Here is a 13,956-nt window from a genome sequence, read left to right on the forward strand (position 1 = left end):
GCAAAGATGTTGGTTTTGATGGTGGGTGAAGAGAGATTTACACAAAAAAGTCAAAGTAACAATTTCCTTTACCAAAGTACCCATTCATGTGCATTTTACATGTAGGCCTATGTATTTTATAGGAAGTGAGCTATAATCATCAATCTCATGACACAGGTATAATGAAAGAGCCATAAACTATAATATATGAGAATCATAAAATGAAGATACCATAATCCAATTGGTAGCATACAGTGCATTCAGAAAGTATTCAGACCCCTTGACTTTTCCCACATTTTTTTTACGTTACAGCTTTATTCTAAAATTGATTAAATACAATGTTTTCCTCATCAATCTACAAACAATATCCCATAATGCAAAGCAAAAACAGGTTTTTATAAATGTTAACAAATGTATTACAAATAGAAAACTAAAATACCTTATTTACATAAGTATAAAAACCCTTTGCTTTGAGAATCAATTTTAGAATAAGGCTGTAACATAACAAAATGTGGAAAAAGTCAAGGGGTCTGAAGACTTTCCGAATGCACTGTAAATTCATAGCTAGTTAGCAGCACAAGCAAACGTGCAAATCTCTCTTCACCCACCATCAACACCAATAATCTCTGCGATCCTCCTCCATGCCATTGACCATATGATTTTGTCTCTGTATTCTAGCAAATCCACATCATATAGAATTGGAATACCAGACCCTGTAATGATTGGCTTTCCTCCATCTTTTTTGGTTGTTCTTGACTGTAGCTAATGAGAACTATGTTTAATGAACAAAAGATTTTCAAGCAAACATCTGCTCCTCACCTGATTGGTTAACAGAAGCCGTGTCCTTGTGCAATTTGCATAAAGTAGAGCATAGCTTAACTTTTTCTATCGCTCAGCTAGCAGAGTTCGCGCAGCTCACATTCCCACAATCCCCTGCGCATTACTCCGCATGCTCCCGCTAAAAATGAATGGGGGCGGAACTTCGTCTGACGATTTCGGAGGTGGTGGAATTGAAACCCTAGTATGTAAGAAGCCTGCCTGTGAGCTAGAATGTGAAGCTAACTGAAGCTGGTTAGCTTTAGAAAACCCTGAGTAGATCTAGCTTGTTCAGTAAGATATCACTCTGGTTATGTGGAGATGTGATCCCTCTATACCAGTCTCTTCAATGAACTAACATGTTTCTAGTCATGACTAACATTTACTATCTGGGGTAGGGTTGTTATGACCATTGAGCTATAAAATGGTTATGACTGCTGCAGGGCCGGCGTTATGGGCGGGCCCTAGGGTGCCTGACCCGCCCTACCGTACCTCCTTTCCCGTCCAAATAAAATATTGATCATTTATTTGAACGAGACGCGCGCCGACAGAAAGATGCATCAATCTGAGCAAGCGAAACAGCCCCCCTCTGTCTCCGTATACGTAGACCATGTATCTGATGCTGTCTGGACAAGAGTATGGCATGTCATACTTTTTCTGGCCAGACAGCATCAGGTAAATGGGCTACATACAGTAGAGGAGCGCTGTTTCGCTTGCTAGTTTCAGCAGAGAGGAAGAGGCGAAGCGAGAGGGCTCACTCTGCCAAAATATTTCCTGAATAAGCCCAATGCGTTTATTTGGGCATAATATGCAGACCTAAGCTTGTCGCCTGCATTCCCGCCTTTGGGACAACGACTCGCATTGTTAGGGTAGAGACATGACCATCTAGTCATTATATACAGATCTCTGGTTGCGAATTAGAAAGGAAAGTTGTCGGTTACTGGCACAACGCTCTATATGCAATAAAATGCAAATGAATTACTTAAAAATCATACAATGTTATTTTCTGGATTTTTGTTTTAGATTCCGTCTCTCACAGTTGAAGTGTACCTATGATAAAAATTACAGACCTCTACATGCTTTGTAAGTAGGAAAACCTGCAAAATCGGCAGTGTATCAAATACTTGTTCTCCCCACTGTATGTAACCAGTAGGCCTAGTAAATGTACCTTTAATCCCTATAATTTGGTTACATTAATTTCTGCTAATACATGTATTACAGTCATTTACCATTCTCATTCTCAGAGTGGAAACTTTGTTTGCAGAGTTCACAAGTTTTGGTTTATTTCATTACCATCATTTAGGAGTTTTGTCAATTTTTTCATTGTCTTTTGTTTGGAGTGCTCCATGTGAGCAGTGAGCATGTGTGTGGTTTTTCTGTCCTGATAATGTTGAGGGAGCATAAGCCAACCTACTGAGTTAATACAATGTTGCTCTTCACTAGCAATATCTCAAATCAAGACAGAAAGGGAGGCAGACAGGCCAAGTAGAGAGATGAATGCTATTCAAAGAACCTGAATGTTCATCAAGATATTTTCTACTGTTTTTATTTCTCGGCTTTAGGCCTATGTGTATTTTACTTAGTTGACAATGGAAGTTATAAGCCTACTGCTGCATTGACCTATAGGCTATCTCAGAGTTCCATGTGCTCATTTCTTTAGCAGCCTATGGATCACAGTGTATCAATGTGTCCATATGGCAAAGGCTGGTGCTCTTGCATTAGTTGAAATTAAATGTTTAGATCCAGATTTTTATGATTAACCACATGACAATAATTTGGAGACATGAAAAACGTATTATTGAAATGAAACTGTTACAAGAAAATGACATATAAAAATAATAATAACTGGCAGGCAGATAGGTAGAAATGGTAGGATAAATTGTAAACTTCCCCAAACTTGAAACTCACAAGCTGCCTATGGTATTTATTATAACACCCATTAACAAAATTAAGACAAAATAGAAGGTCCCGTGAAAAAACGGCCCACCTATAGAAATGTAATGCCCATCCAACTGATTGGTTCTGGCACAAACCCTGGACTGCTGCATGCATAGATTGTCTTCTAATAGCTGCCACCTCACAGGGGCTGTGAGAAGAGACTAATGCATGTACAGTGTATTTACAACTCTCAACCCAACTGATGTGTGCACTTATTATCCATCTGATAAGGCATTTGTATTGGAAATGGTAGGCCTTTAGTCTGAGGTGAGAGATGCATCCCAAATGGTACCCTGTTCCCTTTACAGTGCACTATTGATCGGGACCTATAGGGCTCTAGTCAAAAGTAGTGCACTATATAGGGAATGGGGTGCCATTTGGGATGGCCCCTCAGAAAGGGATACCTTTGCTGTGTTCAGTATGAAAAAACGGTGTGTAACGTTCAATTAAACGGAAACGGTGCTGTTCTGAACGGCCAGTTGAAAAACATTGAGGGGTTGGGGAACGCTGTCGGCATGGCCGCTGCCCTTTAAATACATCACTCATCGCTTCAAGCCACACCAACCAAACGGAGCAAATATACCTCAAAAGTCTCTTCAAGAATGTTGAACGTTTTGGGGATACGTTTGCTTCATTTGGTAGGTGTGGCTTGAAGCAACGTGTGACGTAATTAAAGGGCAGCGGTACATTTTGAACCTACCACCCAACTCCCCCCCAGTTTTTCAACTGGTCTTAACAGCATCGTTTCCGTTTTATTGGGCCATGGGTGCTTGACAGCCCATGGCCGTGTAGCTGTATTAATCTGAAAGGATGTACCGGTATATAGTAGGCTATAGTGGGATAGCCTAGAGATGTGCCTCAAACCTGTAAGGAGATAAATCAATATACAGTATTATTTAGGCAAGACACTCATATCTGGCCTATAAACTGCTCTCTATCTAAATACTCTGACTGCTCTGCAGTGACACAAAGTGGCGGTATCACAGCAACAAGCAAGCAACCTTGACTACAGGTAGGCCTACATTAGTACCTGGGTAGAAGTAGTTTCCCTGGATACAAGACTCTTCTAAAGAAATGACAATTATGTAGGGAAAAACATGTTATTGTACATTTATAGCCCATTCATGTAGACTATTATTGTATTGTAGCCAATGGTAGGCTATTAACAAAATCTAGGCCTTCATTTTGTTATAAACTTAACCCTCCCGTTGTCCTAGGGTCAAAATGACCCGCCACTGTGTTGAACCAACTTTATTTAATTTTTATATTTTTTGGATCATTTGTGAGAAGGAGGCAGTGATACTTTCTTTAAATACTTTCTTAAAAAAAAAAAAAAAAAACTAAATTAGCCTAAATCCAACCCAAAACCTCAAAAACGCTAGAACAAACACAAACAGGTTAAATACCCTGAAGGCAAAATGGTTTGATCTCTCTGGCACGGTGTTGTATTTACAGGATACCTGTTCCAATAGATGTCAGCCAACGATACTTACCTGTCACATGGTGGTGGTGGTGTGTAAACAAAGGATAGCCTTGGCTTTGAAAATGGGTGTCCTATTTTGTAGGACATTTTCAAACTTGAGATGGCTGTCTTGAGGTTTAAATAAAATGAAAAATAGAAAACATAAATGCATAGGCTATATGTTTTTTCCCCCATTACAAATGCATGTTAGACTATTAACAATCGGATACTAAATTACTAACCTACTAGTAGCATGCTGAAAAAAATACAGAACATTCAACAGCCTACACTAGACTTCTCCAAAACGCTACGTGTACAGGCGTGCACTCACCCGTTCGTAAATAGGCATAGCTCTATCTCCACTATACGTTATACCAGGCAGGCGTCAATAGAGATAACGGTTTGTTGGAGCGGTTACTGTCATTGGTTGCTGTACCAAGAACGTCGTCTAGCCTACTATCACATTTATTCATAGGTCTACTACCGTATGCATAGGCTTAGGCTACTGTAAATAGATCCTCAGTCTGTTGGAAAGCTAGCTATGCGTTTTTTTGTGTGAAAACTGCAGCAGCGCAGTAGTTTTTTTTCTTGTAGGAGACGTCGTTAATTGACTGATTGGTGCGGTGGAGTCGGTGCGTATCAACTATTCTTGGAACAAGTTCATTTTAGGGTTACTTTTTTCTCTATTTGATTTGAGGAGGGTTGTCACTTAGAAAACGCCCTCACAAGTCTGACAAATATTATAATCCACTTGCCTGTGTCTGCTTGGCAGTGCGTGCACGAAAATAGGTTTTGGCTGTTTAGGCTACCTAGCTACCTATTCAAGAGGTATTTTTGACGAACATTTATAGCAAAACTGATTTGAATCGTTTCCTGTCAATAGTGTAAACCACTGTCAATGCAGGCTTAACTTAATTCGGATTTCGTTTAATTAGTAATTCGCCAACAAGAAGGCACTGAACGCTGAACTGCAGAGGTATCTGTTCCGTGGAGAAGGATTTTGCGATGATATCTGGGGATGCAGGGCCGAGTATGGGCACTGGCTCGGGGGCTGCAGATTCAGCCTCGCCGGAAGAGATGCAGCCACCCAAACCGCCCGGCCAACATGCTGTGTCCGTGTTGTGGTCCTTCGGAAAATGCCTGGCTACACTTTTGCCAGTTTACCTGGCCGGATACTTCGGGTTTAGTATCAGCTTAGTTCTGTTCGGTCTGATGGTTTACATGGGATGGAAACACAGTCGTAACGAGAAAGTGATGCGGCTGCGGTCAGCCATGTACGTATTGGAGAACGAGAGAGCATACACCACTGCAAATGCTTTTAGGAGTAAACAGGAATTACCCCCATGGGTAAGTGACAAACCTACAGTGTTTTTATGTATTCTCTATAGATTCAGCCTGCTGCTGCAACTGCATATTGCAGAACACATCTGCAGCCCACTATCTAGTCTGTAATCTGGTCATTTAAAGCCACAGTCTGCAATATAATATGTCCATTAATTTCAATAATGAAATACACCCTTTGGGTTGGAATAATACTGAATGACTTATAAATGCATTACATTAACTCATCATAACCAAACAACAAAGACATACTCCATTTATTATACTGTCAAAATAGGTCTACACCTGTAAACAAATGATCTAGAAACTGTCAGAGACAGTTGATAATGTTTATAGACAAAACTGATGAGCAAATATTAGCCATCTCTCTCTCTCTCTCTCTCTCTCTCTCTCTCTCTCTCTCTCTCTCTCTCTCTCTCTCTCTCTCTCTCTCTCTCTCTCTCTCTCTCTCTCTCTCTCTCTCTCTCTCTCTCTCTCTCTCTCTCTCTCTCTCGCTCTCTCTCTCTCTCTTCTCTGTACTGCTCTCACTCCCCCTCTCTTTCTGTCTCTTTCTCTCTCTCATTCCTTTTTATCATCTGTTGCTGAAAAATCCCAGTCTATGACTGACCTTTTAGTTTTCCTACTGTACTCTGTTCCTACCAACCCCCACCTCCCCTTCTACATTCTGTAGTCCATCCAACCATAGCTATATTTGGACATTCTTAATGTGCAGGGCCGGGGGAATCCAAACTCTAAAATGCTACAGTCACGGTGGAATTCAGAATGAACATTTAGTCCAATAAAGACGGCCACAGAGGTATTACTGTATATACATTTAGCACAGTTAGCCTAACAGTGACTGTGAGTTACTCGTACAACGAGTCTCAACATTTAAGAGAGAGTTTCCACTCTGAGGTTTTGTCGTGCCACCCTAATTTTAGGCGTTTTTCTGTGTGTGTGCCCCCATTTCCTGTTTCAGTTCCGAGGTTCCTTAGAACTTGAGGGTTGTGCTACGGTTGTCCTTTTAGATGCCAGAAGCTTGGTGACTCAGAGACATAATTTAGGGGGAGGGGATGACTAGTAGGACCATATCAGGAAAGAGAGAAAACGTATAATTTCTTTCTTAATCATGGGACAATTTCAACATTCTTCAACACCCCCTCCCACCGGACACTCACGTTTACCACAATCTTTGTGGTTTGTGTCAACAGGATATCTCTCACACACACACACACACACACACACACACACACACACACACACACACACACACACACACACACACACACACACACACACACACACACACACACACACACACACACACACACACTTGATCATGATCAGTGTGATCTTCTGAAGGTCTTGTGACTGTGGTTTAGCTTTGGAGGAAAGGTTCGTCATCATTATCTTTTGAAACATGGGCGATGGCCAAAAAGACACACACATCTTAATTTTACTGTCTTGAGTCAATCTTTAGCCATTTCACGAGCTCTACACATTCCTACCCAAGTCACACTCTTCTGCTATATTGTTTAAAGGCAGTTCAAAGTTCAAATCTAACCAATCACTTTCTCACTTTCTCTGCAGGTCAACTTTCCGGACGTGGAGAAGGTTGAGTGGATGAACAAAGTATGTAGTGTACACACACACACACACACACACACACACACACACACACACACACACACACACACACACACACACACACACACACACACACACACACACCACAGCTTTTTTTATGTGCATTTTTCTGGACTTTTTGGGTAGTAAAAATGTATTCCCATTCAAAATCCTATTTTCCCTAACCCCTAACCCTAACCCTAAACCTAAACCTAACCCTAACCGTAACTCTTAACCTAACCCTAACCTTAACCCAAAACCCTTAATGCTAAACCTAAACCTAACCCCAAATCCTAACCCTAACTTTAACCCCAAACCCTAAACCTAACCCTTAAGCCTAAAATAGCATTTTAACAAATTCAGTACATGAAAAAATTCCTGACTTTTCAAAATATGTATTGTTTTCTTACCTTGTCAGGACATTCTGATCCTGAAAATGTAGGAAAACATGTACACACACACACACACACACACACACACACACACACACACACACACACACACACACACACACACACACACACACAGACGTTGAGCTGGTGTGGTGATGGAGGGGCTTTGTGCTGCCTGGATGGCGTAGTCGTGCCTGTCCATCGTTTCCCTGGGTTGCGGTGGGTTTGTGTATACATCCTGCCTCTGGCAGCGCTCCACTCCCCAATTAGTACCCATCATCCTCTAGTAAGAGTCAGGGGGGAGTGTAAAGGTTCCCTCTGACAACACACACACACACTTAGCACTAAACACACACACTAAACCCTCTGCAGCAGCCACAGCAGCGAGCCTCCCTTCATCTCCATCTCCACTGAGTGCCAGTGGCAGCTTCAGCAAGGATGATGGTGATGTGATTATCAATAAACAAGGCTGCCCTTCTCACTGGGAGATGTAATGAAGTCTCTGTGACAAAGCACATATTGTAGGGGAGTGATCTGCTGGGCTTATCGTTCACAAGCAACAACCCGTGCTGCTTCTCCTCCAGGCTAGCTGCCTGGCTGTTTCCCACCACGTGCTCTGACTGCATAGGGGCTTCCCAACCTCCAGCCCACCTGACTCATTCTCTGCCTGGCAGGCTGCAACAACAGAGATAGGATGACACAGCCCAAATGTTATTAAATTATGATTTGACCGTTATCTAAAACAACAGATAGGATGACACAGCCCAGAATGTCATTATATTATCATTTGCCTTTTTATTCATTTACGTGCAGCTACATTATCTTTCATAATCCCTTGGATTAAATCATGGATTCATGAGGAGGAGGATTTTCCTCCCACGGTGCCTAGTTACTGTACCTACTTTGTGAGGATAGTCTTTGAGCAAGTAGTCTCTCTTGACAGACTCTTAACATATTGAGCAGCTCAGTGCTCACTGGATTTGCTGGGTTCCGGAATAAGTGAGTGAGCACATATCATATCACTGAGATAATTTTGTGTCCCAAACGGCTGTGTCCCAAATGGCACCCTATTCCCTATTTAGTGCACCACTTTTGAGCAGGGCCCATAAGGAATAGGGGGCCATTTGGGATGCAGCCTATGACCAGTCCCAGACAAACAGACAGGGCCCAGGGCGAAGGTCATCGTCAAAGGGAATGGCTTGGCAGTGAGATGAGAAGAAGTATTAGTGCCACTGCCTTAAAGGGGCAATCAGCAGTTGCTAAATCCATTTTTGGTCTTATAAATCAATGATATGTATCCATGGATTCTTCAAGAATATAACTTATAAATGCCTCATGAGCTTAGTTCAACTGTCATACCCCATCAGAACACAAAATATAAGCTTGTTTTACTCCATGTTTGTAAACAAAGTAAATGTAAACAAATACTATATAGCCTGAAAACATGGTTAAAACTATACATTTGATTTAATAGATGGTCAGTCCTTGCATCCATAGCTATGTCTATGGATTTGAGAGTGGTTATATTTCTCCAGCCCCATCCCTCAGCTTTTTACCAAAACAGGGGCTGGGTTGGAGCTTTGTTATTGTTTCTACTGCTGATTGCCGCTTTAAACCTCACACACTGATTCAGAAACTAGCACCTCTCAAAGTGATGCCAAGCTTTAGATCTTGGGCGGATCTTGCACATAATTCGCTGTACAAACAACTGCATGGCAGTGTGATTTTAGAATATGGCAAACAGTGCTGACTTGCACAGCAGAACCATACAAAAGTGAACCATCAAATGTACAGTTGATAAATGTAGTCGTTGAAAAAGTCATTGATAACCAAGAATACACTGTCATCATCTGCATTCTATCTATCTATATAAACATGTATTTGTTGACATCTACTTGGATGACTAATACTAGGAAATTACTATATGTCTAATATCTACTGAATTGTTAATTACTGTAATAATTTACTAGTAACGCTATCCTTTGTGTCTCTCTTGTCGGGGCTGGCTTTAACCTTTTACTGCAGTGGGCTAAATCAGGGTCACACAGAGTGTTTCTTGGTAGTCTTAAACACATCTACTTTGAAACAAAAGTACACACATCACACACATGGTATGGGCTTAACAAAAAGTAGACACCTGTACCATGTCAGATATAGAGTTGAATCCCAATATTACACTTCATATACATCACAGAAGACTGAAAAATAACAAAACTGTTTGACACAGAAACACTACATTTTTGGTAGATGTTTTTGAAATAATGTTTATTACTTAAGAAATTATGAAAAATATGAATAACCTTCCACCCATGAGGCCACTAGGTCATTTGAACGCAGGAAAGGGCTACGGCTTTTGTGTTTCCGTCATGTGAAGAGCCTCTCGACCAGATATTTGGTTGTGGTTTCCTGTAGTGTAGGTGGATATGTAATCAGGGGAGGGGACATCATGCACTAATGTTGTCACATGTTTCACTGTCAGGTCCTCTTTCTGCATTTGCAGATGTAGTCAATTATAAGGGACGTGTACATGACAAGTCCTTTTCGGTTGTCCAATAGATTTAATCAGTTATAACATGGTCATACAGTTTATAGAACCTACTATCTATGACTTCAAATGTGATTATACAATGTAAATATTAATGAATATGGCAAAGGTGTCCTTGAAGCGTGGTCAAGCAATGATGATAGGAGCTCATGTATATTTATTAGGTTGTAAATACACAGTGAGAAGCATGACTACTTCCCCCTTCCACTCTCTCTCTCTCTCTCTCTCTCTCTCTCTCTCTCTCTCTCTCTCTCTCTCTCACTCTTTCTGTCTCTATCTCGCTCTCTCTCACTCTTTCTGTCTCTATCTCACTCTTTCTGTCTCTCTCTCTCTCTCTCTCTCTCTCTCTCTCTCTCTCTCTCTCTCTCTCTCTCTCTCTCTCTCTCTCTCTCTCTCTCTCTCTCTCTCTCTCTCACTCTTTCTGTCTCTATCTCGCTCTCTCTCTCACTCTTTCTGTCTCTATCTCTCTCTCTCTCTCTCTCTCTCTCTCTCTCTCTCTCTCTCTCTCTCTCTCTCTCTCTCTCTCTCTCTCTCTCTCTCTCTCTCTCTCTCTCTCTCTCTCTCTCTCTCTCTCTCTCTCTCTCTCTCTCTCTCTCTCTCTCTCTCTCTCTCACTCTTTCTGTCTCTATCTCGCTCTCTCTCACTCTTTCTGTCTCTCTCTCTCTCTCTCTCTCTCTCTCTCTCTCTCTCTCTCTCTCTCTCTCTCTCTCTCTCTCTCTCTCTCTCTCTCTCTCTCACTCTCACTCTCACTCTCTCTCTCTTTCTGTCTCTATCTCTCTCTCTCCTGTAGATTCTGCAGCAGGCATGGCCATTCATGGGCCAGTATCTGGAGAAGTTGCTGGTCGAAACCATTGCTCCAGGCATACGTGCATCCAACACCCACCTACAGACCCTCAGCTTCACCAAAGTCAACCTAGGGGAGAAGGTACTCGAGCCCTTGCCTGCATAACACAATGTCACTACTGTATAATAGGCCAGGTATACCCTGTCATTATACAAAGGAAGATGGACAGGTTCATTCTAACACTAATGACCATAGAACAGAACATTTCCACACAAATGAATCACTTCTTATTAGCACCAGACCTCCTCCCCAATAGCCTGCAGACGAGGCTACTTATGCACAACAACTTGCAGTAAACATTATCTATGTTATATACTTTCTATATGCATAATAATACAATATTATGTGTTTTTGTCGCAGGCCATGAAGGTTGTGGGAGTAAAGGCTCACACGGAGCACGACAAGCGGCAGGTCATACTGGATCTATACATTAGGTACGCAGCCGCCATAGAAGCACGTATAGCTGCCCTCACCACCCTCTCTGATGAAGAGCACATCCATCATCTATAGCAGCAGCAGAAGCTTGACAGTTAAATCATCTCCCTGTTCTCCTCCCCTCTCTCCTCTCTCCAGCTATGCGGGTGATGTGGAGATCAATGTGGAAATCAAAAAGTACTTTTGCAAAGCAGGAGTGAATGGAGTACAGGTAAAGAGAGAATTAACAATGTGGCTGGGGATTTCCCAAAGTCTTAGTCTTTCTCTACATATCTGTTTCTGTCTCTCTCACTCATTATCTTCTTCATTATTTCTCTCATGATCTCTTTTCCTCCTTCTCGCTCCCCCCTCCTCTCTGTAGCTACATGGGATGTTGAGGGTTATTCTAGAGCCCCTGATTGGAGACGTTCCTCTGGTGGGAGCCATCACCATGTTCTTCATACGCAGGCCTGTGAGTCTCTGTTACCAATCACTTCATTCATCCCTTTGTCTGTCTGTCCAGCCATCCATCCATTCATTCATTTGGTGCAGCATCTTCTCATTGGAGTTGACTCTCCTTCCTTTACCTTCTCATTGGAGTTGACTCTCTTTATCTTCGTCTGCCTTCACAGAAGCTGGACATCAACTGGACTGGGCTGACCAACTTGCTGGATATCCCTGGACTCAAGTAAGTGAGAGGGCTCTTTCTGGCTTTCTAAAAGGAGTACTTATTTGGAATTGTTGATTGATGCAGTATGGCGTTTGTACTGTATTTATCTTTGTGTTATCTCAGGGTGAAGTAGCCTGGTCGCCAATCTGTTTATGCTGTCTTGCCAAACTACGGTCATTGTCATTGGCGTGACAATGATCATAGTTGTTGCACATCTTTTACTAGGGCACTGTCAGTGTCCCTGCTCACATTGTGTGTGGATATGACATGTAGCTAGTTGTCTGATATTACAATTAAATCATTCATTGTCAGTGATGTTTTAGTTAACTTTAGTTGCTAACATCATAAATCAAAGATTCCTGGCAATAGGTTTAATGACGTCTGTCATTCTTATTTAATTGTATTCACTGAACTGAGAAATCACATTTAGCTAAAAATGATTTCAAGGAAATGTACCCTGCCTTAACCACATCCTTACTCAATGGGTGCCGCTGGTTGGTCCTATTGTCTATTACCCAGAGCCCGTAAAGCATCTCAGAGTAGGAGTGCTAACTTAGGATCAGGTTCCCTCTGTCCATATAATATTATTCATTATGATCTAAACTGCAAAACTGATCCTTGATCAGCACTCCTACTCTGAGATGCTTTGTGATTACGGGCCCAGATATCATGTTTGATGCATGTTCATGTTGTCAGCAGTAGTATTTGTCTATTTGTTTGTTTCCCATCTCTGTGTGTCCCCAACGCCACCCTTGCATTCATTTGCAGTGCCATGTCGGACACTAAGATAATGGATGCTATAGCCTCGTACCTGGTCCTCCCCAACCGCCTCACTATCCCCCTGGTGGCCGACCTGCACATTGCGCAGCTCCGCTCCCCTCTCCCACGGGTAACATCACTGAAATACTAAATCACCTGTCCTGGAGAGTCACAGACTCAGTGACTGACTGACTGAAGCATTTACCCAACACAACAGATTGACTGACCCTACTTGTATGATTGACATAGATAAACACAGATTGCCTGAGACATATGATTGTAGATGCCATAGGAGTTCACAGCCATGTCTCAGGGCAAAGCTGCAGAATGTGGAACCAGTGGACTCTGTATTAATTATCTCTGTCGACCTGTCAGGGATTGGTGCGTATCCACCTGTTGGAGGCAGAGGAGCTGACAGCCAAGGATACGGTCATTAAGGGGATAATAGACGGGAAGTCGGATCCGTACGCTGTGCTGCGTGTGGGGACCCAGACCTTCACATCACACACCGTGGACAGCAACCTCAACCCACAGTGGAGAGAGATGTATGAGGTGAGAGAGCGAGAGAGAGAGATGTTTGAGGTGAGAGAGAGACAGAGAGAGAGAGACGTTTGAGGTGAGAGATGTTTGAGGTGACAGAGAGACAGAGAGAGAGAGAGATGTTTGAGGTGACAGATAGACAGAGAGAGTGCGAGAGAGAGATGTTTGAGGTGAGAGATGTTTGAGGTAACAGAAAGACAGAGAGAGTGAGACAGAGAGAGATGTTTGAGGTGAGAGATGTTTGAGGTGACAGAGAGACAGAGAGAGTGAGAGAGAGATGTTTGAGGTGAGAGATGTTTGAGGTGACAGAGAGACAGAGAAAGAGAGAGTGAGAGAGAGAGAGAAAGAAAGAGAGACAGAGACAGAGCGAAAGAGAGAGTGAGAGACAGAGAAGAGAGAGATGTATGAGGTGAGAGGGGGGAAAACTGATACATTACTGTCTAAAGCTGAATATTCATCGTTCCGAGGCGCAGAGCTGTGATAGTTCTCCGACCCATTATTACAGAGATGTGAAAGGTGTGAGATGGGAGAATAGATGGAGTACAACACCACAGACTGTCTTAAGCTGAATTCATCATTCAGAGCTGCCGCAGAGCGTTGCTGGTCCCCCAGCTCATTATTAGTTATTGAATATTTATGAGCCTTGTTAAA

General features: G+C 42.3%; 1 protein-coding gene across 2 annotated transcripts in view; it reads left to right on the forward strand.

The window, feature by feature from the left end:
• Positions 1 to 4,553: 4,553 nt before the first annotated feature.
• LOC121545851 (extended synaptotagmin-1) overlaps positions 4,554 to 13,956 on the forward strand; it is a 26,070-nt gene continuing 16,667 nt past the window's right edge. For both annotated transcript variants that reach the window (XM_041856722.2, XM_041856723.2), the window contains exons 1-9: positions 4,554 to 5,542; positions 7,106 to 7,147; positions 10,869 to 11,003; positions 11,283 to 11,356; positions 11,496 to 11,568; positions 11,719 to 11,808; positions 11,969 to 12,024; positions 12,775 to 12,895; positions 13,141 to 13,317. In XM_041856722.2, coding sequence (XP_041712656.2) covers positions 5,201 to 5,542; positions 7,106 to 7,147; positions 10,869 to 11,003; positions 11,283 to 11,356; positions 11,496 to 11,568; positions 11,719 to 11,808; positions 11,969 to 12,024; positions 12,775 to 12,895; positions 13,141 to 13,317 — 1,110 coding nt within the window. In that variant the 5' untranslated portion in view covers positions 4,554 to 5,200. The remainder of the gene's footprint in view (positions 5,543 to 7,105; positions 7,148 to 10,868; positions 11,004 to 11,282; positions 11,357 to 11,495; positions 11,569 to 11,718; positions 11,809 to 11,968; positions 12,025 to 12,774; positions 12,896 to 13,140; positions 13,318 to 13,956) is intronic.

The sequence above is a fragment of the Coregonus clupeaformis genome, chromosome 30 (genome assembly GCF_020615455.1).
Source record: "Coregonus clupeaformis isolate EN_2021a chromosome 30, ASM2061545v1, whole genome shotgun sequence".
Classification (NCBI taxonomy): domain Eukaryota; kingdom Metazoa; phylum Chordata; class Actinopteri; order Salmoniformes; family Salmonidae; genus Coregonus; species Coregonus clupeaformis.